This window comes from Pogonomyrmex barbatus, unplaced genomic scaffold (genome assembly GCF_055798465.1).
Source record: "Pogonomyrmex barbatus isolate J1 unplaced genomic scaffold, ASM5579846v1 scaffold1, whole genome shotgun sequence".
In the NCBI taxonomy this organism is placed as follows: domain Eukaryota; kingdom Metazoa; phylum Arthropoda; class Insecta; order Hymenoptera; family Formicidae; genus Pogonomyrmex; species Pogonomyrmex barbatus.
In genome coordinates this window covers 5,974,833-6,000,822 of record NW_028297098.1, presented here as the reverse complement: position 1 = coordinate 6,000,822, position 25,990 = coordinate 5,974,833, and the positions used below count along the sequence as shown (strand labels likewise).

General features: G+C 42.6%; 1 protein-coding gene and 1 long non-coding RNA gene across 4 annotated transcripts in view; one reads left to right on the top strand and one right to left on the bottom strand.

The window, feature by feature from the left end:
- Positions 1 to 14,796, bottom strand: part of msi (RNA-binding protein musashi) — a gene marked incomplete at its 3' end in the record, with an annotated part of 61,171 nt that extends 46,375 nt beyond the window's left edge. The window contains exons 1-3 of the mRNA XM_089081047.1: positions 14,501 to 14,796; positions 13,019 to 13,200; positions 3,414 to 3,536 (exon numbers count right to left, since the gene is read on the bottom strand). Coding sequence (XP_088937173.1) covers positions 3,414 to 3,469 — 56 coding nt within the window. The remainder of the gene's footprint in view (positions 1 to 3,413; positions 3,537 to 13,018; positions 13,201 to 14,500) is intronic.
- A 119-nt stretch (positions 14,797 to 14,915) lies between these two features.
- On the top strand, positions 14,916 to 25,201 carry LOC148937982 (uncharacterized). Of its 3 annotated transcripts, none has more exons than XR_016141417.1 (3): positions 14,916 to 15,055; positions 20,707 to 20,884; positions 22,165 to 25,201. It is a non-coding gene; the product is annotated as an uncharacterized LOC148937982 (long non-coding RNA). The 3 variants fall into 3 exon arrangements; XR_016141416.1 differs by lacking the exon at positions 14,916 to 15,055 and adding an exon at positions 15,126 to 19,473; XR_016141418.1 differs by lacking the exon at positions 14,916 to 15,055 and adding an exon at positions 15,142 to 15,199.
- Positions 25,202 to 25,990: the final 789 nt, after the last annotated feature.

The following is a 25,990-nucleotide window of genomic DNA, read 5'->3' as shown; positions in this document are numbered from 1 at the left end:
GTGGCGCAAAAGCGGAAACGATCTGAACGACGGCTTTACAAATGACACGCTTATGTCAATCGTCCCTAGGTAAAATCGAACAAAAGCAGAAAAATGCGCGAAAAAAGAAGTAACGTCGCCAAACGAGAGGAAGAAAAAGAAGAAAAAAAAAAGCGGAGACAAATATCCGTTGCTTTTCCGCTGTCTCTCCGACGTGAAGCCGCTGTAATAGAACCAAATAAAAGCGGGAAATAGCGCGACACGCGACGTTTCCCGAATTTATCAAATATTCAAACTCATTTAGAAGTTTCTCCCGGGGCTCGCCCCGGCGAGAGAGCGGTCGGCGATGCGGAGCGGCTGGCGCGAGTCGCGACACGGCCTGCCTGCCTGCCTGCCTCCGCTGTCTCCGCTGGAAAATCTCGGCCGGCGGATTCGTTTCAATCTCTATTTCCGCCGCCGTCGCGCAAATTAATTCCGCGCGTCGCGCTCCGCGCTAGCAAAAATCCGAACGGTTTGTCACAGACGCGGCTCTGCCGCGACGAGGCGCGTCGCGGCGCGACGTCCGCCGCTGACGTAATATCAATTTATGACGTACGCGCGCGCTAACGTCGGCTAATTGTGGCCGCCACCCACTCTATCTCGTCGACCAATATACGTCGCGTGGGCGACCCAGCACCTGCTCGTCGGCCTCACACACGCGCCTCTAAGTCGCGTCAAACTGCGAAGGAACTGCCGTCAACACGCGACTGTCAGCGAGCGGCGACTGTCGCCTTTCTCAATGGACCGTCCGAAAATACGAGCGCTATCGCGCGCTTGCACGGCCGCTCCGCATCGCCATTCTACCTCTCGCAACAAAGTACCAATGAGAATGAATCGCGCACCCGCGCGCGTTCGTCATTTAGCATACTCTCGTTACGCACCGCGACGTAACGAGGAAGCGCCGAAACGCCAAATATGCCAACGCGCGGACATAACACAACGCTCCGCAGCGGAAAATACACGCCTGCAAATAAATCGATATTTCTGAAGCTTGAGGAATGTTCGAACGAGAGACGTCGTGTTTTAAAACGTGCCGAGTCGATGTGACTCAAAGTACATTACGGTATAGCGCACGGTAATACGTCGCAACAAATCAAAATGAAAAATAGGAAGCTCCCCGAAAAAAGATATTTCAAATATTTTCGAAATGTAGAACATTATTTTTTTCAACCTTTTGGATTTTTGGAAAGATACGAATAGCCCGGGTACGTGAAATAGCACATTTGTGACATGGCAATAATCGATTTTGAAGGATAAATATAACATTTTACGCTTATTACATCATAGGAAGATTATTCATTATTAAATTCTTTTAACGAGAGAGATTGCCGATATATAATTCGGACGCGAATCAGTCGCGATGAACGATATAATCCTTCTCCGCGCTAATGCCGCTAATCGACATTCGGGGATCGATGCGGCATTTAATCGTTATAATGAAAAGCGTTACGAAGCTATTCGTCGCACATATATAGTTATAAATAACATTTAAGCGTCTCGTGATATATATATATATATATATATATATATATATATTTATACATAATATATACACATGCATATATATCCGGATATTACAAATTCACGTACGATTAAACCACGCGCGACTTCTCAACTATTTCGGGATTTTGAATTGCGTTTGCAATTCAAGCGTAACGTGATGACATGTAATATTACCGCTGCCCGTTTTATAGTCTCGATGGATAATCAGCAGTCACGTAGGCAGTAGACTCATCTCGCGAACGAATACATCGATTCGCGGTTTTCCTAAGAAAACATTCGCGTTATTACACGGCGCATCGCCACAAAAGTCCCTCTGATTACTATTCTCCTTGTTCGATCTTCGTAAGAGTAAGGTCCGCGAATCGGGAACAAAGGGTGCACTAAAGAGAAAGACCTAGTCGCGGATGTACAGATATACAGACTATCCTCCCCCCCCCTCTCCCTCCCTGTTTTCCCTTCGGCTAGAAAGAACCGCGGAAATATAACGGAAATGTCAGGGAGAAAGGAAACGAATACGCGGAGAGGCGTGCGTATGACGCGTGAGTTTTCATCCATTTACGTGTCTGCGGGTACGTGTGTACGGAGAATCGCTATGCTTGCTCTCTTCCTAAAAGAACTTTAATCAAAAACTGGGAAATAGGAGAAACCTACTTTTCATCCCGCCGTCTTCGCTGCCGTGGCTATCCCCCATTCCCGTTCGTGACGGGCGGACGATAATACGGCGTCTGACCTTCCGTGCCAAGATATCTCGAAACGTGTATACAACACAATGCCGCATTGTCTAAGCTATTTTATATTGTGCCCGGCGACGTTCAAATATCATGTCGGATCTCGTCTCGTTCGGCTATGCGAGATGATTTGCGAGGAACGTGCGCGAAACGGATTCCTTGATTAAGATTAAGACGAAATTAATGAGGAGAAAATTTTCGCGGTTTGAACCCGAGGAGCGCGCAATTAGACGACGAAATTTGGCCCGTAAGTTAGACCCGAGTGGATTCGACTAACATTTTGACTCTTATTTCGGCCATCAAAATATTTAAATGTTAAGACGTTAAATGATCGCGATATATGATGATTAATGATCTCATTCTCGGCGATGCTTCAGAAATGACTCATTAAATGTAAGTTAGATGCTGATTTTGCACATATACAGTTTGCGACCTATTAACTGCGAGAGAATATTCAATCGCGATGAAGATGTAAATGAAAAAATAATTTCAGTTAAGATAATTCAATAAATAGTCGATACTATGTCATCGTAGATGCGAATGTACCTTTTTACAACGTGTATCGTGCACTGTGTATACAATGATCGTAAAACAGTTTGAGACAGGAAGTATAAGTTTACGCATTACCGACATGCAGACATAGCATAAGCCTAATCTATTTGCGATTAAAGCTGAGTTCCCATGCATTAATATCAATTAGTATATCTTCAATAGCCACGTTATATATTCGGATATATATAAATACGTGTATCTCTAAAATTAATATTATCGAATAAGCAATGATTTACAGCCTCGAGACAACAGGAGTCCCAACAGTTTGAGATAAATTTATCATTCGTCATAATTTTTGTTTATTAAACACTAAACAGTCGGTCGAAGGGATATAATAAACGGGAAGTTAATCCAAGAACGAAAATTATTTATAATTTGTTCTCGGATTTCCAATCATTTATTATTATATTAAACATCGTAATAAATCGTGTTATATAGTAACGTATAACTCGATATATTATAAGTAGATTAGTTTTACAAAGATGTGAATAAATGACTAATTTACTGATTTGGAGCGTGACAACAAAACAAGTTTTCAATGTTTATAGAAGCAAATGCGATTTCTAACAATTAAAAAAAAAAAAATAGAAATATTATGGAAAATATACTTACCAGTTCTCTAGTACACCGACGTTTGAGAAGTTTGGAGGAAAACTCGCGGCCGCCATCGATGGTCGCGACTGATGTCCGTTGATTTTGTCACTTCCGGATCCTCTTCACAGCCTTAACACGTTACTGGATAAAAAACGGATTCAAATTATTATCCGAGAAAAGCTGGGGCACAATTCAAATATATTAATTTTTGACAGATTGTCGAGATTGCCGAAACATTTGTAGCTATTAAAAATAAATATGATAAAAATCAATGGCAGAAATTCTATAATCCCTTAACTACTTCATTGAAAATAAGAAGACAAGAATGAAGAGAAATTTTATCTGTGAGATATTTTATGACATATGTAACATTTTAGTTTAACCAAAAGTTACTCTTTCGAGAATATTCAATGCAATTACTGTATTTAAATATACATACATGGTCAGGCAAAAAGTTTCACGACTGGCAATGCTGCGCACGTTGCGATAACAGTATTGTTACATTACGTGTGTAATACAATAACTAAGATAGTTCTTTAATATGTACAATACTTGAACACTCAGAATCGGTTGTGATTCATATTTTCATTGTTTCTCATGCACATGTCAGGACATCATGTTAAACATTAAAATTTTCTTAACTAATGCCTAATTTTTATTTTCAATATTAATCGATCAGATAAATATAAATTCACGTATTTTAGCAATCAAGATTTCTCTCGTCGTGTTTGAATATCCAATTCTGATTATAAGCATCGTTCTTAATTTTCTTGATCAGCTCAAATACGAGGAAATCATTCATTTGCAAGATACGCCTTCTGACTGTGACTGCGTACATGAGAAATGATGAGGATATATTATGAATCATCGAACCTAATAAAACTTTGCACAAATTAAAGAAATGTCTCATCGGATCACATATATGACGCAAGAATGTTATCATTTCAGTATGCATAATATTGCCAATTCCTGTCTTTTGTTCGATCATACATGTATATATGTATACATGTATATATGTCGAGCAAGATGAAATCATCGAGTGAAGTGACTAAAAGCAAAGAACGGTTTTAAATTCGAATCATTATCGGACGCGACTTCGTTGTAATTGTGATTCGCGAAGCTGCTCTCAGAAGATCTGTGAAGATCCGGCCGCTTTCCTTAAAACCAACCTCTTTTCTACGCTCGTCCCCGCAAATTCCCATATATGTGCGTGATACTGCAGAGCTGTGTCTGCGAGGGTTGAAATATACGCGCACGAATAAAGTCCTGCACGCACACCTAGAGACTCGCACCTCGGCCGACTACCCCTTTACTCGCATTACTATCTACCCGCTTTTCGGGTCTCGGTATCGGTAATGAACGATCTATTGTGCTGATGAATGCTCTTTCAGGCAACAAGACGAAGAAAGAGAGAGAGGAAGATATATAAGAGCGGCTAAGAGTGAGCGGCGAGATGGTTGGAGACGAAGGGGGTGAGTGCACGAGAGAGGCATAGAGGAGGTATGAAAACGGCACTCGTTAATGGATTTCCATTCTCCCTGGACTTCTTTATTCTCTCTCTGTACTGTCTCTTCCCTCTTTTTCCCGTCATTCCCTCCCTCCGTGTTCTTTACAGTGCCTTCTTTTGCGCGTTGGTTTTTAACCATCCATAGATAGAAAGAGCTCGCTCCTTACACGTGTAAATCTCGGGGAAACTTCGGCACGGTCGGCTCATTGTTTCGACGTGACATTGTATTTCTGGTTCGCAACATTTGTAAGACAAACGGCTGAACGATTCTTGATACAACGTAGAGCCCGATGTCGGTAATGAAGGAATTACTCGACCGTCTATACCACCCTCTCTGTATAATAACGAGGGGATCATCCCTGGCGCGTGGAAATCTCGTTGAGGCTTTCCGGGGTGATTTCCTGGAGCAAGGGTTAACTCTCGATTACCAGATTAGCAGACTCTACTGTACACAGTACAGTACATGCACACAGAACGAGACGAGGGAACATCAAGTCACAATGAGAAATCTGAATAGAAGGCAGACGAGATTATTTTAGAAATACCAAGAATTTTCAAATGATACTCGGAAACAATTTGGAGTCCAAATTTTCTTCGGCTCTTTTATTTTTTTAGATAAAAAGAGAATCGCGCTCGTAAATACGAAAACTCTTGGCGCGGATCATCATGCTCCATGTCGGAGAACGAGAAGACAAATTCTCATTAATTAGCGAAAATATCCAAGTGCAGGGAGAAAACGCATCGTCGGCGCGGACGATGCGCTCGTCTCCGCGCGCGGCGCGGATTAGAGAATACGACAAAATCCATTGTTGTCGATCGAGCGCTGCCATTGTCCGCCGCTATTGTTTGTCCGCTCGTACGGCGGTGATAAGGGGCACGATTCCGCCGGGCTCGGCGAATGACAGCGACCGAGAGACAACGCCATTATCTCCGCGAAATGCCTGACGGGAAAGAGCGGCTTGCTGCATTGCGCCATCGTTGAAATATTTTCAACGGCAGCATTTCGAGGCATAATTGGCAACGGGAACGAAAGAGACAAGTAGTCATACCATTCGTCGCGCTCATCTCGAAAGCAGTTTGATATTTATTCTCCATAAAGCGCGGGAGGCAAAACTGCGTGCGTTTTCTCGTTTTCGAAATCATGAAAGATATATGTGTGTGTGTGTATGTGTGTGTGTGCGCGCGCGCGCGCGCGTGTGTGTGTGTGTGTGTGTGTGTGTGTGTGTGTGTGTGTGTGTGTGTGTGTGTGTAAATAAAATTTAACGGCCAAATTCGAGCAAATGAGGTGGAAATGATGAATGATAGAAAAATTAATCACATAAAATTTGAAGATGAATGAAACGTGATTAATTTTTCTATCGTTAATTATTTTCTATCTCATTTGCTCGAATTTGATCGTTGATTTCTATTTTTCGCTGTGTAAAACACACAAACCTATATTGTTATTGTTTTAATTTATATACATATAATTTTTTGCTACATTGCGAGAATTTAATATTTCTCGCCAATAATAATTTTCGTTCGCACGACCATCTTTATTTATCAACTTGTACAGTTACTCGTTACTCTCGTTACTCGCCCTCGCTACTCGTCGAAGTTCTGCGGCAAACTTTGCTAACTGGCGAAACTGAATAGCGAACGTATAGCTGGAGCGGACTAATCAACATCGATGGAATCAAAGTGCTATAATTAATCCAGCCGGTGTGCTGTGTGAATAATGAAAATGCCCCTCCCTCCCTCCCTCCCTCGCATCTGTTTGTCTCGAAAAATTGAAGAACTAGTCAAATTCAATCATGTTAATTTCAATTATAGAACGCCAAACGATCGTGATATTTAATCACGTCGATAGATCGATTTTCGCCCGTAATAATTTTCGTAAATAATTCCACGCTAATGGACAATTCAAAACGACCCGATTTACAAACACGTTTCGCCAATCAACGCCAAACTACTGGCAACAAAAATTATTGTTGGAAATAGTGCGCGGTTATAATCGACGCCGCGAAAAAGGATACGGTGAGGAAAAAGATGTGCTGTAACGCTGACGAAACGCGTGTAGCCGTCAAGATGGAATGGCTATTACATGGTGGATCGGTCTCGGCTATAAACGGAAGACGGCGCACGGTTCGCCGGTTCGTCGGCACGGCGCGAACCGCGTCTACTTTCTCTATCTGGTCTGACTAGGAAGTCATAAATCTCCTTTTGCCATTTGCACAACGCGGGGCGCAGGCATTTTATGCAGTGCACTGCGGCAATAAAGCGCGTACGAATGCGATCGAATCGGTGCCAGGATACAGACGACGCGACCGTTTCTCCCGTAATCTCGTATCGCGTGCCTCGAGTTTTCGGCGGGCAACTTTTCGACGGGCAATAAACGGCGAGCGGGATAAGAAGAATCAAGGTTTCCGCGATCGACTTCTGAAATTTATAAACCGACGAAATTTACTGACTTGTTTATTACGTGCGATTTACTCTCTTACTTTTTATCTCGCGTTGGTGGTAATTTGTATGCTAGTATTTAATTGTATGCTAGTATTTTATTGAAGTGCTAAAACTATCTCGCCGATTTATGAAGCGAAGTTACGCGCGTAAGATCTCTACAGCTGCGTGAGAAGTTATACGCTCTTCAATCTCTAAATGTCTCTCTCGAAAAATCCCGCGCACGTTTCTTACGGCTGTAAATAACGATCGTTGTTAAAATCCGCTACATTTTACAGGCGGTGCAACTGTTTTACTTTTCTCTGCGAACGCAAAATACTCGCGATACATTATCGAAACGGACGATAAAACTAAATTTTATTTCACGTAACTTTGACATCTCAATCGCGCGGTCTTATGAAATCTTCATGCATCGTAAAAGACGATCGGATGCGCTCGAGCGTATGTCTCGAGTCCACGATTATTTTTCCCATGGCATTTCCATCGTCATCCATCGGCGGGAATCGACGTTCGGAGAACTCGGGCTAGATCGCTCATTGCGCCAAATTGGTATATAGTATATTTGGATTTCATTTTCGTGGCTGTTTGAACGAATAGAGTGCCGCTGTGGTAATCCCGCGGCGACGATCCATCATCGGCGTCGCGAAAGTCAACGACAAACGTTCGGCACGATCGGATATCGTGCCAGAATCGCCGTGGTCGTCGTTGTCACGTGGGCGAACCAGAATGGGCACGGTTTCTCGTTGATCATGGTCCACGTACCGCTCGGCCCGATTAAACGTCGCTCGCGGTTGGAGAGACACGCTCTCTCTCGCCCAAGCTACCCCCTTCCCCTTCGTCCCCTTTTTTCTTTTTATATATTTATGTCTACCCGATTGTAACGTAGATTTTCTCAGTTTTAATGAGAACTCGAATAGTGATATGCGTGCGATTTTTATAAATTAGTCATTACCTAAGAGTAGTTCGAATGTCATAAATTAATCAAATATTTGTTTTAATTAAACAGTATCTACTAATTCGAGATACTTGATCTGTTTTACGTGATAGTAAGTCTGGGAAATTTTGAATGTAATATTTTATGTATAATTTGGATAATGTGATATTTTAATATGGAAAATAGATGAAATAATTATATACTAAATAATTATATACTAAATAATTACGTAATGTAATTTAGATAATTTGGAAGAGAGATAAAAGTGCATTCAACTGTGTACGTACGTATCGTTCCCAAAGAAGTTTCGGATTATTATTTGTAAATAAATAATGAGATAATCCGAGAGATATCGCAGTTGTGAGTATCGAGGCTAACCGTAACAACGGACCGTAAAAAGCACGTGTAATACTTAAAATTTCAGAAAATGCGAAAAGCCGCAGGAACTTTAATGGATTTCCCGGGTGCGCGCACTTTCGCCTACCGTTTTATCTCCGCAAATTGGGTTAGTCTCCTTGGCCGGCCGTGTTCTCCCGAGTCCCACCTGTCGTCTTCGCGACATCGTCCGTTGCTGTAACGAAGCGGACGTAGCACGACGAGAAAGAGACCGGACGAAGAAATAGCGGCGGACTGCGCGATCTTTAATCCGCCGCAGTCCCTTAGCTAAATCCAAAGTCTGTTAAAGATGAGCGATTAAGGCGTTTAAACGGACGCTTAAATAAACGTCGAGGAAAAAAACTTTGCCGAGAAACTGCTAACGAGATCTCCTCCGCTAACTGTCTCGTTAGTAATTAACGCGATGTTTGCGCGAGTCCTCCGTAAGTTTCAGATAGAATTCGAAGCGCATTCGGTGCACCGCCCTTTGTAGAATTCATCGAATTAATCAGCCTCGTAAGAAATTCGATAGAGCGATAAATTTATTTGACGTTAGGCGACCTTCGTTACTCTCGAAGGAAAAATAGCACGTGAAACGCGAAGCGGCGCTCGCAAAAATAATCGCTTACAGTAATAAAGATTGAAATATTACAGACTTGATTATGTACAAGGGTAAACGCGCAAATAGAGGTAAATAAGAAATTGGCCGACGTCGCGATAAATTTTCCGTCTCGATAACTTGCGTCGCCGTATCATGCATCAAATAGTAGCTCTTAGCCTAAGCGTGGATAATAATTATTAAACGAGCGTCGCGTTTTATATACGCTCGATCGAGAACGACACCGGCTATCGATCGTACTCGCGTCTGCTTTCTATCGGAATGCCTTCGGGACGGCAAATGGTGCCTTTGGATATATCTCCGCGATATTCATGCTCGGATCAAATTCTCTCCGTTTAGGAATACGTTTCTCGAGTTCTCGTTTCAGCGGCATAAAGAAATTGGAACGGATTTATCGCGGCGAGGTATCGTAAACTCACGGGGCCGCGAGGAACGAGTCCCTGGAGAAAAAAATTGGCACAAGCCTGGGCGTTCAAATGCCAGGTCCAACTGGAATCCATGCTTTTGAATGTGCGCCAAACTTCTCCGACCGGTGCACACGCGCCCCTAATTTCGAGAGATTAGAAAAAAAAATTGGTCCACCATCGATTCTCTTATTAGTTCGCGCGAAGATATAAAAAAATCGCGGGCTAGTTCGCCTGGCTAGTTATTTTATTTCGATATCGACTTTGTCGGTTCGCGATGAATCTTTCTGTTTGGCGGCAAGATAAAGCGTCAACGAAAACTCCGTTCCAAGGTAGGAAACAAGAAGGCAGAAATCGATGACGTAATATTGACACTCTGTAACCTCGTTTCATTTACGTTCAATCACGACGGAGAGATGTGACCGGATGAGCAAAGGGGCGGAGGGAAGACGAGGGGGGAAAAGGGAAATAGAAGGAGATAGAAGGGAACTTCTCTCTCTTCCTCTCTCAAGTCGCAAAAAAAAGATTGTCGTTGTGTCGGCCATTGTCGGTACTCATCGCGGAACAATCGCGATAATGAGAAAGCCACACTGTCTGTTTCACTCTTTCCTCTCTTTTCGCTTCCTATCTGAATTTTTTTCTATCCCCTCCGCGTTTCCACTTTTTCACTCAAGAATCCACCTGCAGACGAGAGACACCGACTCGCTTTCTCGCATCGAACCGACACTTTTGTCCTCGAACCGAAAACAATTTCCATCGTGCGCGTGTGCGTCATTGAAATTTGCAAAAAACTAATACGTATTGTGGAATATACTGTAAATAAGGAAACGCAAAAAAACCTAGAAAAAAAACATAATTGATGCAGAGACGTTTTATTCTAATGCCATGCCATAATTGGAAATGTTCCCGGTTTTCTTATCGAATATTTTTAAAATTCATATATGGAATTATAAGAGACGAAAAAATTATTCGAATCTTGACTACAATTTTAGAACTTTTATATCTCATATTAAAATCCTTCTTGATACGGAATCTGCATGATTGTAATCGTTTCTCACCGATAATTATTTATATTCCCAATCTTCTACTAATATTTAATTGACCCTTTACAATTCTTTATTTTCTACAGAATTATATTTGAAAAATTTTAAAGTTTTACACACACACACACACACACACACACACACACACACACCATTTACATATATACATACATATATACATATTATAAAATTTTGACTATAAGTTTTATATATAAAACTCTTCAAATTTTGACTATAAGTTTTATATATAAAACTCTTCAAATACATAATAATTCTGTAGAAAATAAAGGATCATAAAGAGTCAGTTAAATAGGAGATATACATACATACATACACATCTCATATATATCTCATACATATATATCTCAAGAAGCATAACGTATTCCTAACTGGATAAATAACATTTTACACGTATATAAATGCAAAGCAAACAAATTTAATCGCACAAAGCGACGTGAGAAACAAATGCGATTTCACCGATTCCGCGTCACTCGAGCGATTTATTATAGGATTTCGTAATCGTTTTGCCTATCAACGACAATGTCTGAAGTGATTTGTCGTTCCGCATAACGAACCGTAAACTTGGACATTCGATCCATACGATTTTATGGTGTACGCGGTAAAGTAGAAACGGTGAAACCGGCAATGTAATTGGGATCAACAATTGCCTCAACAATGAAAGTTGACATCGCGTGAGATTGGATTCGGCGCTTTTCTGCGTGAATATACATATCTCTCATAAACAAAATCGCGAGTTTTTAGTTTCCCTCTTGTTTCACACTTCACGCTTTACAAAGTACGTCTTTTAACGAAAGACGATAAACATCCAGACAAAAAAAAAAGAACAGTGAACGAAGGTTTGCATGTGCGAAGGTAAATTTATGCGTGGGTCACATTAAATAAATCTCACGAACTCTTCCATCATTGAGTAAATCGAGTCTCGAAATTCTTTAAAGAAAAACTCTCCATACCAGTAAACGATCCTCTCAGGCTGGCCGGCCAACAACGAGCGATAAGGTAGCGAGAAACTTCAACTAGCTCGCATTAATTCCTTCGGCAAGAATAATGACGTTTATACATCAATTGTCGTCGACCACTGTAATCGCGATTCCGTGTTCCTTCCCGTTTTCTTTTCCCTCGAAGGACGTTAGGAATTTACGATGTATAAACGACGCTCGATTCGCACTTGGAGAGTCCCTCGGAACTCGACCTTTGCAAGACGGCCCGCGCGCCACTCAACCGCTTTGAGAAATACTCTTCTTATCCCACTTGACGTTCCGCCAGAAATACACGCGCCGTCCGTCGTCGCTGCACGCGCGTGACTCTACGCGCGAATGCGGCGAGCGAGCAAGAGATGGGGAAAGAGAGAGGGATTGAGCACGGTAAATCCATCAAAATTTTATGGTAGTCGTTGTGTGTCTTTCCATCGCCGTGTATGCATGCGCCCAATCGATCGCGTTTAAAATTCACACGTTACTCTCTTCGCAGTAAATAATCGAGCGCGAAAATACCCCGGGCGATTGATCGAACTTTCAACGTGAAAAAAAATACTTTCGTCATGGAGCCTTGGAATACGAAAAGTGGAAAGTTTCGCCGGTTACACCCTAGTTTAGACGGAAAGATAAGGAATCTTCGGATGTTGGTCTTGATGGTGACAGCTAGCTGGCTAGAGATGGAAAACGGCTCTGCATAGTAGCATCAAGAAGCAAAGGAGAAGAGGGAGACGAAGAGAAAGGTTCATGTCGCCGTGATGGTACGGATTTAGACAACATCTGGTCCAGTCTGTTTCGCCGGTTCGGCGGGCAAAGCATCACCGATCGGATTCGAAATAACTATCATCCCTGCTTTATGTATCTATGCGCGATTGCGCCGGTGTGTGTGTGTGTGTGTGTGTGTGTGTGTGTGTGTGTGTGTGTGTGTGTGTGTGTGTGTCCGTGTATATACCGATTCGGAATAAGACACGTCCTATCTCAACAGACGACGCAATTCTCTTAATCGAAAACGCAGAATAGCACGCCTGCTCTCCGAATATACCTTGCGGCAGGAAATTGAAATTCCCGATCCTTTAGACCCTTCGCGAAGGTACGCTTTTCCCGGCTCTCTCGAATAAAACTGCTCTTTGCGTCGGTACGTTACGTGCGCGCACACGTTTGTTTCGTCCGTTAAACATCTCGTTGCTACAAATGCGAGGCGGCACGTTGTAACGTTGTTGAAAATTGCAAACTTAAATCTCTCCTCGAAAATCTATATGCGCACGCAGAATGCGGGGTACATTGTGTGTACACTTATATTATGTACCTACATGGAGACGTGATGTTAGGACAACGCGATCGGTGGCGATTCCCGGAGCGTTGTCGGGATGCATCAGCACAATCGGGATTGCATCCGGGTTACCATCTCTCTGTGTGCGTTGTACGCGCTGCATGCTTCCCCCTGTGATCCTCAGTTACGTCGATCAGTATCCGCGATTTGCCGTATGCATTCCTGAGGAAATCACACGCTCTCCTTTTATCTCTCCCTCACTTCGTCCCGTCATTTTTTCCTCTTTCGTCCACCCCCCCCCCCCGCGCAGTTCGCGCTCGATTTTATATTCCCGCTTTACGTTGCTTTCGCTTACGTTGCTCGTGCTCGCGACTCGATGCGAGAGTCAGATTAACGATCTACATAATCGTTGCACGTGGGAACTTCGTTAACCTATATCGATCGGGGGGGACACGTGGTTGTCTCGACGGTGCGACAAAAAAAACGCGAACGATTTGGCACATCGTGGTTAAAGCGGAAATTCGTTAGCGCGCCTGAGTGGAAAACTAATTTCTGTATTCATAGATTTTTCATAAATTATGCGTATTATGAGAAACACGTAATTTCATATCGGACCGGAAGGTGACTGACCCGATAGAAGACGCGCGTTTAACCCTTAGATTTCTAATCTAATTACATCAAATTACATTAGCCGAGTTTCCGAGACGAGATACATTTCGGAATATCTAGCAAGATTAATTAAATAAATAGCAGATAATTAATATCCAAATTATTGCGAAGCGAGTATAAATATAAATAGAATCTCGACCTCGTATTTCGATCTGTTAATTACGCTTGAAATATAAAGCAAGGTATAAAGCGAGGTGCAGCAATCTTTATTTAAACTCTGAAATACAAGCAGAGAAACATATAGATATGCTACGGTGGCGTCTTGAGCGTCCTATATTCTTGGCATCCTCGATATGAAAATTCTCGTTAGAGAGAAATTTAAGGGTTAAACGCGAGTACGTATAATTCACACAGTCTCGCGACTCGCGGTATGGCGTGGCGTCGCGTCGCATCTGCCAGAACAGTTTCGTGTGTCTGCTCCACGGGTTATCGATTTTGGCTCACGCACGTATACCGAATCTTCCGATATCCCACCCGATATATTCCCGGTCGGAAAAGGGTCGCGAGAATCCGCCGTCGCGGCTTGCGGTTTAAATCGCCCCCCATGTCGTCAGGAGAGGGGAGAGAGGGACTATCACGGCGAATACTACTCCGAATATTCGTGAACTATCGCCGATGGTGAGAGAGACATTACGAAATATCACGCATGAGAAAATCGCGGTATCGACGCGAGTTAAGCGACAAAGCGCGGCGCGACGTTTTATTCATTCGACTATGTCTTCCACCCTGCTCAATCGCACGAGCCGATGGGAGAGAGAGAGAGAGAGAGAGAGAGAGAGAGAGAGAGAGAGAGAGAGAAGGTGGGAAAGAAAGAGAAAATGAGAGAAAGAGTGAAAATCATGGAAACACAAACCTGACGTGTGTTTGATCTATTTCTCTGTCTTTCTTTCTCTCTCTCTCTCTCTCTCTCTCTCTTTCCCTCTTTCTCTCCGCGCAAGAGAGGCTGCGAGATAACGCGGCCCTTTAGCTTATTGTATCGCGTGAGACGATGACACGATGACGCGCGACAACACGATATGATACGATACGATATGATACGATACGATACGATACGACACGACACGACACGACACGACACGACACGACACGACACGACACACGCACGAACGACACGATACTCGGCTCGCGACTGAGTTTGACATCGTCGTCGCCAAGGGTGTCTCGCGGAAGAGGAGAGCTCTTCCCCCACCGGGGCTGCTCAGGCGCCACATGGAGCCGCGTTTGGGGTAAGGGGGGGGGGCGGTACCTCCTCTCGATAGAGTATGTATAAAGCCTCGAGAGTGATATAACGTTACGTCAGAGCGCTTGCGCTCGGCGCTTGTGTGTTGCATTCGCTCGCTTGTCTCTCGCTCGCTTGCTCGTTCACGTTGCCGCAAAGTGGCAACCGGTGGTACCGGCCGCAGCGTCGGTGGGTATTTATGTAGACGATGCAACGCGCGTCACGCTAATGGGCCCGGCCGCAAGCCGATACAGCCGCGAGTCTAGTCGAGTCTCCCTGACTGCCGCGTTGATGACGCACCCCAGACGCCACAACTATTTAACCCTTTATTCGGTAATGTCGCTCCCGAGGAACTCGAGTTTCTTCTTCGGCCGCCTGCGCTGCCGCGTTCGAATTTTCGATCTACGTCAGCTGTCAAGCTGCGAGTTTCTCAACTGTAGGTTTTCTGCGATCTAAAAATTAACACGTTTCAGACCAATCATTTTTAGTTACGCTCCGCAATCATTATTTCCGCGTGAATTTCGCTGTAACAGAGACTCTTGGTTCGAGATAGATCCGTTGTAAAAAATTGCGAGAAAGGTCAATGGATTAAATTCGAGGGATCCGAGATCAAATATGAATAGTGAAAAAAAAGTTATTTTTGCATTCATTAGCGTTGTGTAGTCGGTGTATCATAATACCGAGCGAGTATGACGTTACCGTATGGCGTGGCGTATCGTGTTAATAAATCAATGCGCGAGCATCGATTTGCGCTGTCTCCGCCTAGCTGCCAACGGCGTACTCCGCTTCGCGGCGGCTTCGCACTCCGACTCATTTGTTACTGATGAAAGGAATGCGAGTTCGACTTGCGTAAAGATAAAACGACGGCGAAGATAAGAGGGAACGTTTCGCGCTGCCAACACGTGGATAATGCGGGACCGAACGGCTTGGCACACAAAAATGACCGCGCCGTTGACGTCGTCACGATCATCGTGTGAATAATAAGATCGCACGCGGGACGCATCAACGCTTCGATTATCTACGCAAATAATGAGCGAATTTCTTCGAGAATTGCGGCATCCAATGTAGGCGATTGCCCTTTTTACCCGGCGTTACTAAAGTGGAATATGACAATCCTGCAAGTATTATAAATGATGTTCTATTATGTACTTGTAATTATAATAAAATAATTTGATTTCTGTTGGCGCGATTTGAATTTATTGAGGACGAAACTTAATTTGAGATACTCTAAAATTTGCATGTTATTACGATTAAGCTCTTAAGTCAGCTTGGAAGAGATTTGATAATAAATATCATAATAATTGCGCTATTTTTAATAATGTCGGGGTAGCGTCAAAATCAATGTATCATCGTTGAAAAATAGCACAGAAAATAGTAACAATTAAAACATTTACGTCAGTGAGATCTCATTGGAAAGAATTAATAATAAAATAATTGTTCGAATTAGTGATGTTAAATGCATACTTAAATAGCACGCTTAAACAGTAAAAAAGTATATTTGATTATAAATTTAATTATTTATGAAAATTTTATTCCGTAGATATAAAAAGATTTCCTAAAAAATATTAATCTAAAATATAAAAAACTTCAAAAACCACAATTTCCGAATATAACTGTCATCGATTTTACATTTTTAATCAAAATCACTGTGACATAAAATGAACAAGTAAAATGTTTACATTGAAGACAAGTAAAATATTGATTGAATCTAAGAAAAATTTCACCTTGTTTTATTTTTGTCAGTGAAATTTTTACCGATTCAATTTAAGAGAATGCATTTTCCTTTCGCATCCCCCCATTCTTGCGTCGTTCTTGCGTAGGTGACAATAGATAATCGAGCGAAAGGAAACCCTTGAGCGAAGTGAAACCCTTGACCGTATATGAATTCCGTGAGTTCCGCAAAAAGGCAACTGCAATTTCAAGATCGTCGTGACGGTCCAGAGCGTCGGGATAAAAATTGCGGGCGAGAAACATTATCGCTGGGAAAACTCGCGTCCCGTTTCCCTTCGTTTCTCGAGTGCGTCGATGTCTCTCACGCAACGTCGATCACGTCAATAACCATCCCTACGTCGCGTCCGCTATGTTCTCTCGATTACGCCGTTATCGTAGTTGCATTTCGCCGTTGCAGTCGCGATATTACGTCGGCTTCTCCGCCGTCGTTATCGGTCTTCCACTCAATAACACACAGCCCGACTAAAATCGCACGTGCACGCGGCATTACACAGTGCCGAGTCCCGCGAAGTGTTAAAAAGCTTATCTGTTGCGCGATGGCTGTTACGCACCTAACGATCATCGCGGTGAAAAAAAAAATCGCACCGGTGTCGCAATATCGGTGTCGATGAACGACGGGGGGGGGGGAGGGACGGATCGATGCGCGGAAATACGACACGCCGGATACTCTATGGACACTTTGTTATACTTTCTCATCTCGATTAGACGTTATTGTTTCGTGATCGATCTCTTCTCTCTTCCTGTACGCGTTGATCATTACCTTTTATATAGATTTAAACACGTATTGAAAAACACGTATTGAAAAACCTCAGAAGTGGGGGGAAATATAAAAACGGACTTTTCACTCTTCAATTTTTCATCAAAATTATGTGAATTTTGCGCGATTTCATTTTGTATTTTATTATACATCGTTATCAGGTAAAAGTGCATAAACTGTAATAAAGGAATTTGACAAGCTTCTCTAATTAAATTTTAAATTAAATTTTTAAATAATCAGTAATATAGTAGTTAAAATAAATATTGAAGTTGATAAAATAATTACGTTTCAAAATGAATTTCAATCGATTAAATTTTAAAAAAGATGTATTTAAATCCGCGCGATACAAGATATGAAAATATTTTCAACTTTATTATTAAAAAGTTTGAGAAACGGAGGGTGTATTATATTAAATTAGAGACGATCGATATCTTTCTTCATTATTTGCGTAACTTGCGCGCGCACACCGGAAGTATATCGTCAATGCTCGACGCAACTTTTTTACAAGACATTGCAAAATTCCAGACTTCTTTTCGAGCGTGGTGATGCAATAAAGGTGACTCTCTTCGGCTTGACGGTCGTGTGAAGTACCTACAAAGCGTGTACATAAGTTGCCGCGTTATTGCAACAGGTGCACTCAATTTGTGACCCTTCGCGACCTGCTTTTATGCGATATAGCTTCTATGTGATATTCACTACATTAAGAATACTGAGATAAAACCTTACGTGAATTTTTACAAAATCTCAAAGAATCGATTTGCGGCTTTTCCTCTCTCTCTCTCTCTCTCTCTCTCTCTCTCTCTCTCTCTCTCTCTCTCTCTCTCTCTCTCTCTCTCTCTCTCTCTCTCTCTTCTCAATAGACAACAAAAATGTGTTACGTTGCTTCCAGGATGGTAGTTGATAAAGCGTGAGATTTGGCGTCGCGTTTGTCTCGTATTACACAAAGCACATAATCTCTCGGTAGGCGGCATTAAAAACCTCGCCAAGATATGGGAGAAAAGCGTCGAAGGGAGCGAAATGCCACGAACACGCGGGAATGGTGCGTATATGGGAAGTATATGGGAAGAGACGAGAGAGGCGGCCGGTCGGAATACCACATACATCACGCATATTCTTACGTTCGCAACGCGTGCCGGTAATTCCGTGATTCGGTGGTGGCTGCGGCGCAGGGAGTCTACCCCGTGCCCACGTATTGTTGCCACGTTAATTTACGAGCCAATTAATTAACGCTGCCACCGCCGGAGTGCTGAGATATTTGGTAAACGCGCGTACCAGCGTGATACACGTACGGCGGGGCCGTACTGTATTTTCGTCGAAATCCGTGTCCGCGATATTTTATACCGTAGGATAATATCGACATAAATACTTCAGGATATATCGGCCAATAGTTGCGAAAGTTTTCGCGGCAGGGGGGGCAATATTGGAAAGAGCTGTGTACATAATCGCTGCTCTCGTCGTCACGCTCGGGTGACTTATGCCAACATCGCGGGGAATGAACTTTGATTAATTTTCTTTCTCTGTCCGTGCATGTCCGATAAAGGAGATAGCGATCGAAAAAAAGGACAGCGAATTCGGATTCAGCTCGATTCGCGTTCAATTCAGATGATTTTTTACAATCAGACGTGTCTTTCTCTTTCAACTCCTTGCTCGTGTCTACACGAAAGGGTTAACACGTATATTTACGTGTCCGACGGAAGAACTTGTAAAAAGTATTCCCGGAAAGGACGCGGTAAAATTCTTCCGCGGAAAGAGCGCCGGTGTGCAAATGTCACTCGCGCTCGCTGCGGACATTATGGATGACACTGTCAGCGGCAGAGGGTCGACATGGTAGACAGAATAACGTGGCGTCAGTGTCCGAGGGTGCAGAGTGCAAGAGACAACGAATAATTCATCCCTTGCCCTGGTCTCGCTCCGCCCAACCCTGCCATCCTCCTCTTCCCCCTCGTCGTCCCTTTGTCTCGAAAAATGTGCTGCACATGCCGTCGCCGTCGCGGCTATGTCCATCACGACGTGTGCATCATGCGTCTCCGTATTAAAGTACAATCAGTCGCCGCGATTCGGAGCGTTTTACGCGGAGTTTTAATCAACTGTCGCAAGCCCCTTCCCTTCGAAAAGAGAGGTAACGCGCGGATAAACTGATATACTTTTACAACTTTTGGCGGTTTATCGATGAAAAAGAATAAAGAAGCGAGCGCATATTAATATGTGATTTAATTCAATCAAGTTTTTTTTTTATATCTCGTAACCAACGCGTGAGATCCACGTTTTTCTCGCTTGTCAATCAAACTTCGTGTTAAATAACGAGTGGCATGGCGATTGATTTAATTTTAAGTACAATATTAAGATGCCGACAAGTCTGAAATCTTAATTCCTCGTTCCGCAAGCTAGACGCGCTAGACTTTTGATCGTTTCAATGGCGGCGGTTGTACGTGACTCGAATGGATTCTCAGGCGTATCGAATCACACTCACGTCCTTTTCTCTCTGCTCCCAATGGATTAATTTTCGACAATGGCGGGGGCATCAAAGCGCGGGAGCAGATAAGCGGAAGATAGCGATAACGGTCGCGCGCCGATAGCGACGGCCGGCGTGTGATTATTAATCATGTGCAGGTTGCGCGTGCAACTGTCAGCGCTGCGTAGGGTCCGGAGGGTGATCTGACTAATCGTTTCGCCATTACGGAATAATATACTTGCGCGCGATGGTCCTTTTGCCCTTCCCCATATTCGTTCTCGCGTCAGGTATAATCGACGCGCGCTCGTGCGTCATTTTGCGCGTCGCTGCCCGCGAGAGAACGCCGTCCGAAAATCATTTCGCCTCGCCCGGGAAATTGCGTCGCGGCTCTCGATACGATGAGTAAAGGACGAAAATAGAAATTAACATCGATGGGACGATGGTTTATAAAAAAAATTGCATGACGCTCCACGAAGCTCGACGTAGGAGGGACGTACTTCTAAGATAAATATAAGATTTTGGTTTATTACATTTTTTATAATTCTCTAGTAATGCATGAATATTCATGTAACACATACACTCGATAAACTAGTGAGTAAAAATTATGAATCGCTTTATTATTATGTCATGTTATCTATATTATATAATATTTCTAGAATGTAATTATATTCTTTTTTAGAAAGATGCTAAAGCATTTCTCTTATAAAAAAAATAATTACAGATTTTTAATAGCAGATTTAGCAGAAAAATTGTATTATTTTCGCTTTAAAAGGCTTATCTGGTATCAAATAATTACATAGGCAACATCACATGTTGACGAAACAGAACTTTTTAGCTTACTGTTGATCTTTAGAAATTGCAAGGAAGATGTTGAATAATCGTCGTTGGTTATTGTTCCAGATATCAAGAGAATGTCATGTCGTACGCAAAGGAGACGAGAAAAAAAAACAACAAAGTAGAGAATGAGAGGAGAGGAAATTCCGCCTACGGGTCGTTTCCGGTAATGCAAAAAACGGGAACGATGACTAGATCCTCGAGGCAAGATATTTTGCGGAGAGAAAATACAGAATCCTTCTCGGTAAACCAACAGAATTCTACCCTGGTACCTTGGGTCGAGGGGGTGCGCGCGCGCGTGTATACCTTTAACCCTCTCCTACGCGTCGCCCGCTACTAATGCGGCAATAAACATGCATCTACATGAAGCACGGGGCCGTAAACTGCACTCCGTCCCGCGCGTATACCGCCATCCTGGCGATGAGACGAAAGAGAGGAGGAAAAAAAACGAAACGTGCGAAGCAACGAGGGATCCCGCGCCGCTCTAACGTCACCTCTAAATTCACGTCCGCGTTCAACGTTCATTTATCATTAAATAATAATGGGAAGCTAACTAGCAAAAATTAATAGAGAGAAGATATTAATTCACGAACGTAAAAGAGATCTTTGCCGAGAAGAAAAGGGAGGGAGATTGAATTTACAGCTGAAACATGAAAGCTCCGGAATGTCGCGCGGAATGCAGAGAGAAAGATATCATCAGTCTGATAGATAAGATTTTTTTGTAACACGATGTGTTTGCCTATAATGGCGACAGCTTTAATATAAAAATTGCTTCTCCGTGGCGTCTCGACGCGAGAATCGGGCAAGCTCTTCCTCCCGGCTGTTCCTTCCGCGCGACAGACTTTGTCGGAGCGGAGAGCTGCGTGCCAAGCATTTCAATCCGATTGTGAACAACTCGCAGAACGCCGCAGCGATGCGCACGTTCCAACTTCTCTCGCAAATTACACGCGGACGCGCGGTTATTTTAAAAGATTGTCTCTTCCAGGCCGACGTCTTTAATCTCGCGATGCGAGTACTCGTATCTCTCCTCCCTTTCGTGTAAACGCGAGAGTTCAAAAGTATCCATATACATCCTTGTTTTCCTCCGGTAACGAGCGTCACATGTCGAAATGTCTGCATGCACGAGTATCATCTTAAAGATAGATGATTAAAGAATGAATTTCAATATCTATAAAAAGTGTTGCACTATTTGCAAATGAAAATATCTTCCATTTGTTTAAAATTCAGTTCAACCTGTCATTCTCATCAAATTTCAGCAAACATGTCGATTAAAGTCAATCTTTAAAAATGTTACATCCATAATGTGTTCGATATAAATATTTAATTTGACCTTTTTTTTTAATCTCTGAAAGATAATATGTTGCTCTCGAATAAATAAATTGATATATGGAATATGAAAAATTTTTGCGCAAATTGATGACATAGATATTTCATCACAAGGCAATTATCGTGACGTACTTGATTTCATTAATTCTGTGTTAAATGACAAATCGTTGCTATGTTTTGTCTTGTTTCTTTTTGCAGTTAGTCACGATTCGCCCCGTTGCAAGTTCCAACGAGACCTCTCCATCGGCGTCGTGTGACGAAGCATAGCGCGCTGCGTCCGACAGGCGTGTAATTCACCTACCACGAAAAATCATCGCGCCGGAAAAAACGTCGCGGCGGAGAATTCCAGCGAAACTGGCGAAAGAAGAGAGGAGAACAACGGGAATTCTCGCTCGATTTCACGAACATTATTAGGACGACAGGAAAATCGGTCCCGGTCGGGTAAAACCGTCTATCTCAGGCGGAATAACCGTTGAAACGCGGCTCGATATTACGTTATTCACTCTTAAATGTAGCTCAACACATTACTCGATACGAATTATCGAACAATTTCATATTTGCATACATAATTTAAATTCCCAATTGTCTTAATTCCTTTTCCTTTTTTTATTCGTCGCTTAAAGCAACGATATTTGTTGCTTTACAAAGATATTTGATGACGAGCGATTGCGTCAACGAAGAAAGCTCTTTCGGGTGCTTTTTCGCGTAACGATGTTTGCAGAATTTTTAATCGATAGACATCCAGATGACGTGTTTGGCCAGTAGCCAGAAAGACGATGGTCCGATGGTGCCTGGTACCTCCGCCTGGTTCCACCGACTAGTCTTCGCATAACACTCGGTTTCCCTAGTAGATATCGGAAGATTTATATCGGCCGGCTACCGAAATTAATCTAGCGAAAAGCTGAAACCCCTCCCCTTCTATGGCAAAAGGCCTGGTTCCGTTGAGGTTAATATAAGTTGCGGCCTCCCGCCACGGAAAAACGAGCACCTGCGGCTACGTGAAATTCCGTCGGGATGGAATTGGATCTGGATGCGAGTGCATATTCGAGCGTATACATGCCACCATTTAGTGCCCTCGATATATTTAATTCCGCGTAGTATTAATCAGTGGCGAAAGTTGTACAAAATAAACTGGGAGAATACAAATATCAATTTGTGCATGCGTTACTCATGTTAAGACAATTAGAACGTTCATTTATCTGTACGTTTTATGTAGAATAATTTTTACCATTACAATTTTTCCATTTCAGTATTATTATCTAGATTTTACGACCTTTGCTGTATCGGAAGAATACAACTTCCAGCGCGCAATTTTTCCATTTAAATTAAAACGGTACACAGCGATAAATAAACACAATTTTTTTTCATCTATGTTACAACGAAATCAATTTTCAATTTAAATTAGAAATTAAATATATAATGACCATTCTTTGATGAAGGATCTTTAAAGGTAGCATGTAGCATCTCTAACTGATTTCTGTTTTTGCTCCATGTTGTTGCGGTTTCCCGTAACGGTTTCCATAACGGCGCAGAACAAACTCCAGTCTCACCTCGATCATCGCACCCGTTAAAATTCGTTTGATATCCTACGTAAAACGCTACATTCGGGGAAGCAACTATCATTCCAAACGATTCAATTTGTTTGAATATCTGTAACTTACTCCGAATGGCCTCTCAGGCAGATCGCATCCTCTTCTAACAAAAAGAACTCTCGTTGCATTTTTCAAAGAATCGCGCATATGGAATGAAAGAGACGCTCGCTTCGTACGATCGTATGTTATTCGTAAAAAATTCAACGCGTCGAAAATACTAAAAATCCATCCCTAACCGATCCCTAAACACGCCGTAAAATCTTAACCCGCAACTTTCGCAAGATTTCTCGAGGCAATCGTCGAGTCGAGAGATATGATAAAGACATTATTCTTGTTCAGAATATGACCATGTGCCATGACCCATATTCGCGAAGTCAATCAGAAATTGGCCAACGGCCTTTTCGCGTTTTTTCCATCAGTCGATATCGAGCTCTTTCTCCCTTCTCTCACAATATTTCATATCGCTGCGTCGTAACGATCACCTTTGACCCTGTGTCCAATATCCGTGGACGGGTGGAACGACAAAAGAAAAAAGAGAGAAGAAAAGGTATGCCTGAGCCTGACGGCTTTTTCGCACGGTTGATTGAGTCGGACAGCCAGAACGATTTAATGGATGACACAAAAATTATCGCCACCTTTTCCGACCGCGTGGCTCATTGTTACCAGAAGGCCGAATTTATCGGCCGGATCGAATCGGCCGGTCGGCCGGGATAGCTGCATCAAGGTAGATAGATGGTTGCACTCTTGTACGTACGGGAGAGACTTCGATTTTCGATACGCTCGCTCGCACTCGCCAGCCAACAAATATTTTTCGATTCTGTTATAATCGACTTACGTTTAACGTCGTTCCGCCGAACAAAGCTTTGTAAAACAGGCCGTTACACGTGTTTATTGCAAATGTAAATGTTTTCACTCGGTTACGGACTTCATTATTAAATTCTTCGTTGCGGGGTAGGAATCATCGGATGGAATTTCACATGGAATTACAAACGAAATTGCGAAATTCGCGTCACGCGAGTGCGTCAGCGCACAGATGCATTATCCACTGCGATCGTGATTCATGAACGTATTAGAGCTGCATCTCTTACCTCCCTCTTTTTTCCCTTTTTTTTTTTTTTTTAGTTTTTCGAGTGAAGAACCGTAAGTCCGACCCGGCTGGTATTCCAGATTGGAAACGTTGACAGGAATAAATAACCCACGTCCGCGCGATAGCTTTGTAACGCGAGTGATTTTCGGTATTCGAGAACATTGTATTTGCCTCTTTCAGTTGCCTGCAGCCCTACGAGCCCAGCGAGCCCTGCAAGCTCCACAAGCTTCGGCCCCGGCACACCGACCAGCGTTCTCTCACAAAGCTGCAGCAGTATGCAAATGGCGTTTCCCGGCGTGCGAAACGTACGACAACGTGCGCACATATCGCTCGTGAATCGCTTTTGTCGTGGCCCAATAATCGAAACGATACCTCATTATGGAATAAGAATCAATTAATTCGCCGGTATAGCGAATTGATTCCTGGTGCGGGCGAATTTTCGATCGAGCCGGACGAACGACCGCTGATTTCGAACTGATTTCTTCTTCGACTAATTGAATCAATAATTGTTTTCAAAGGGTATATTGTTTTTCCCGGAAAATTTATATTTTTTTTCAGGAAATAAACTAGAAACACATTTGATACACATTTGAACATTATTTTGACCGTATGGAAACGTTCCGTTCTATTTATTACTTCATTTTATTATTGTTCCCGTATCAATAACTGTATTAGAATCTTTTTATATACAAACGTGAGTTTTATATGAAAAGCTATACTAAAAGCTATACTAAAAGAGATACTAGAACAAAATAACATTTTTTATATATTTTTAGAATGAAGTTCCTTCTATGAACTGAATCAATTATACCTGACTGTGGAAATCCTGTGTTACGGAAAAAAAAAAAAAAACACATGAAATACAATATTTTCAGTACATGAAGTAGTATTTCGAGCATTTCCTAGCGCGAAAAAGAAACCGCGATGAGTTTTATGATACTTCGTTTATTAATCTAATTAAAAAGTCTTGCACGAGCACTTTATATGATAGCGAATAAAAACTATTCAAAATTTTATATTGGCCAAGTGGATTCGAAAATGTTAGGGAAAGAGGTAAAGAGGGGAGCGGGGGAGAGAGAGAAAGAGAGTAAAACCGTGCCTAATCTACGGCGAGAGTGTTAAAACCGAACCCATTTCCGTGGAAGCTCACGAAGTGCAAACAGAGATCAGTTGTGTCAGAACTTAACTGTTCTTCACGAAGGATGAAGAATACGGAAAGCAAGAGGAAGAGCGGTAAAAAGAAAAGAAAAAGGATAGGGAAGGCGGAATTGCCTTGCCGCCGAAAAGCTTCGTGAAATTGCTCGTAAAAATTGACTATTTTGTTGCATCGTGCACCGCCAGAATT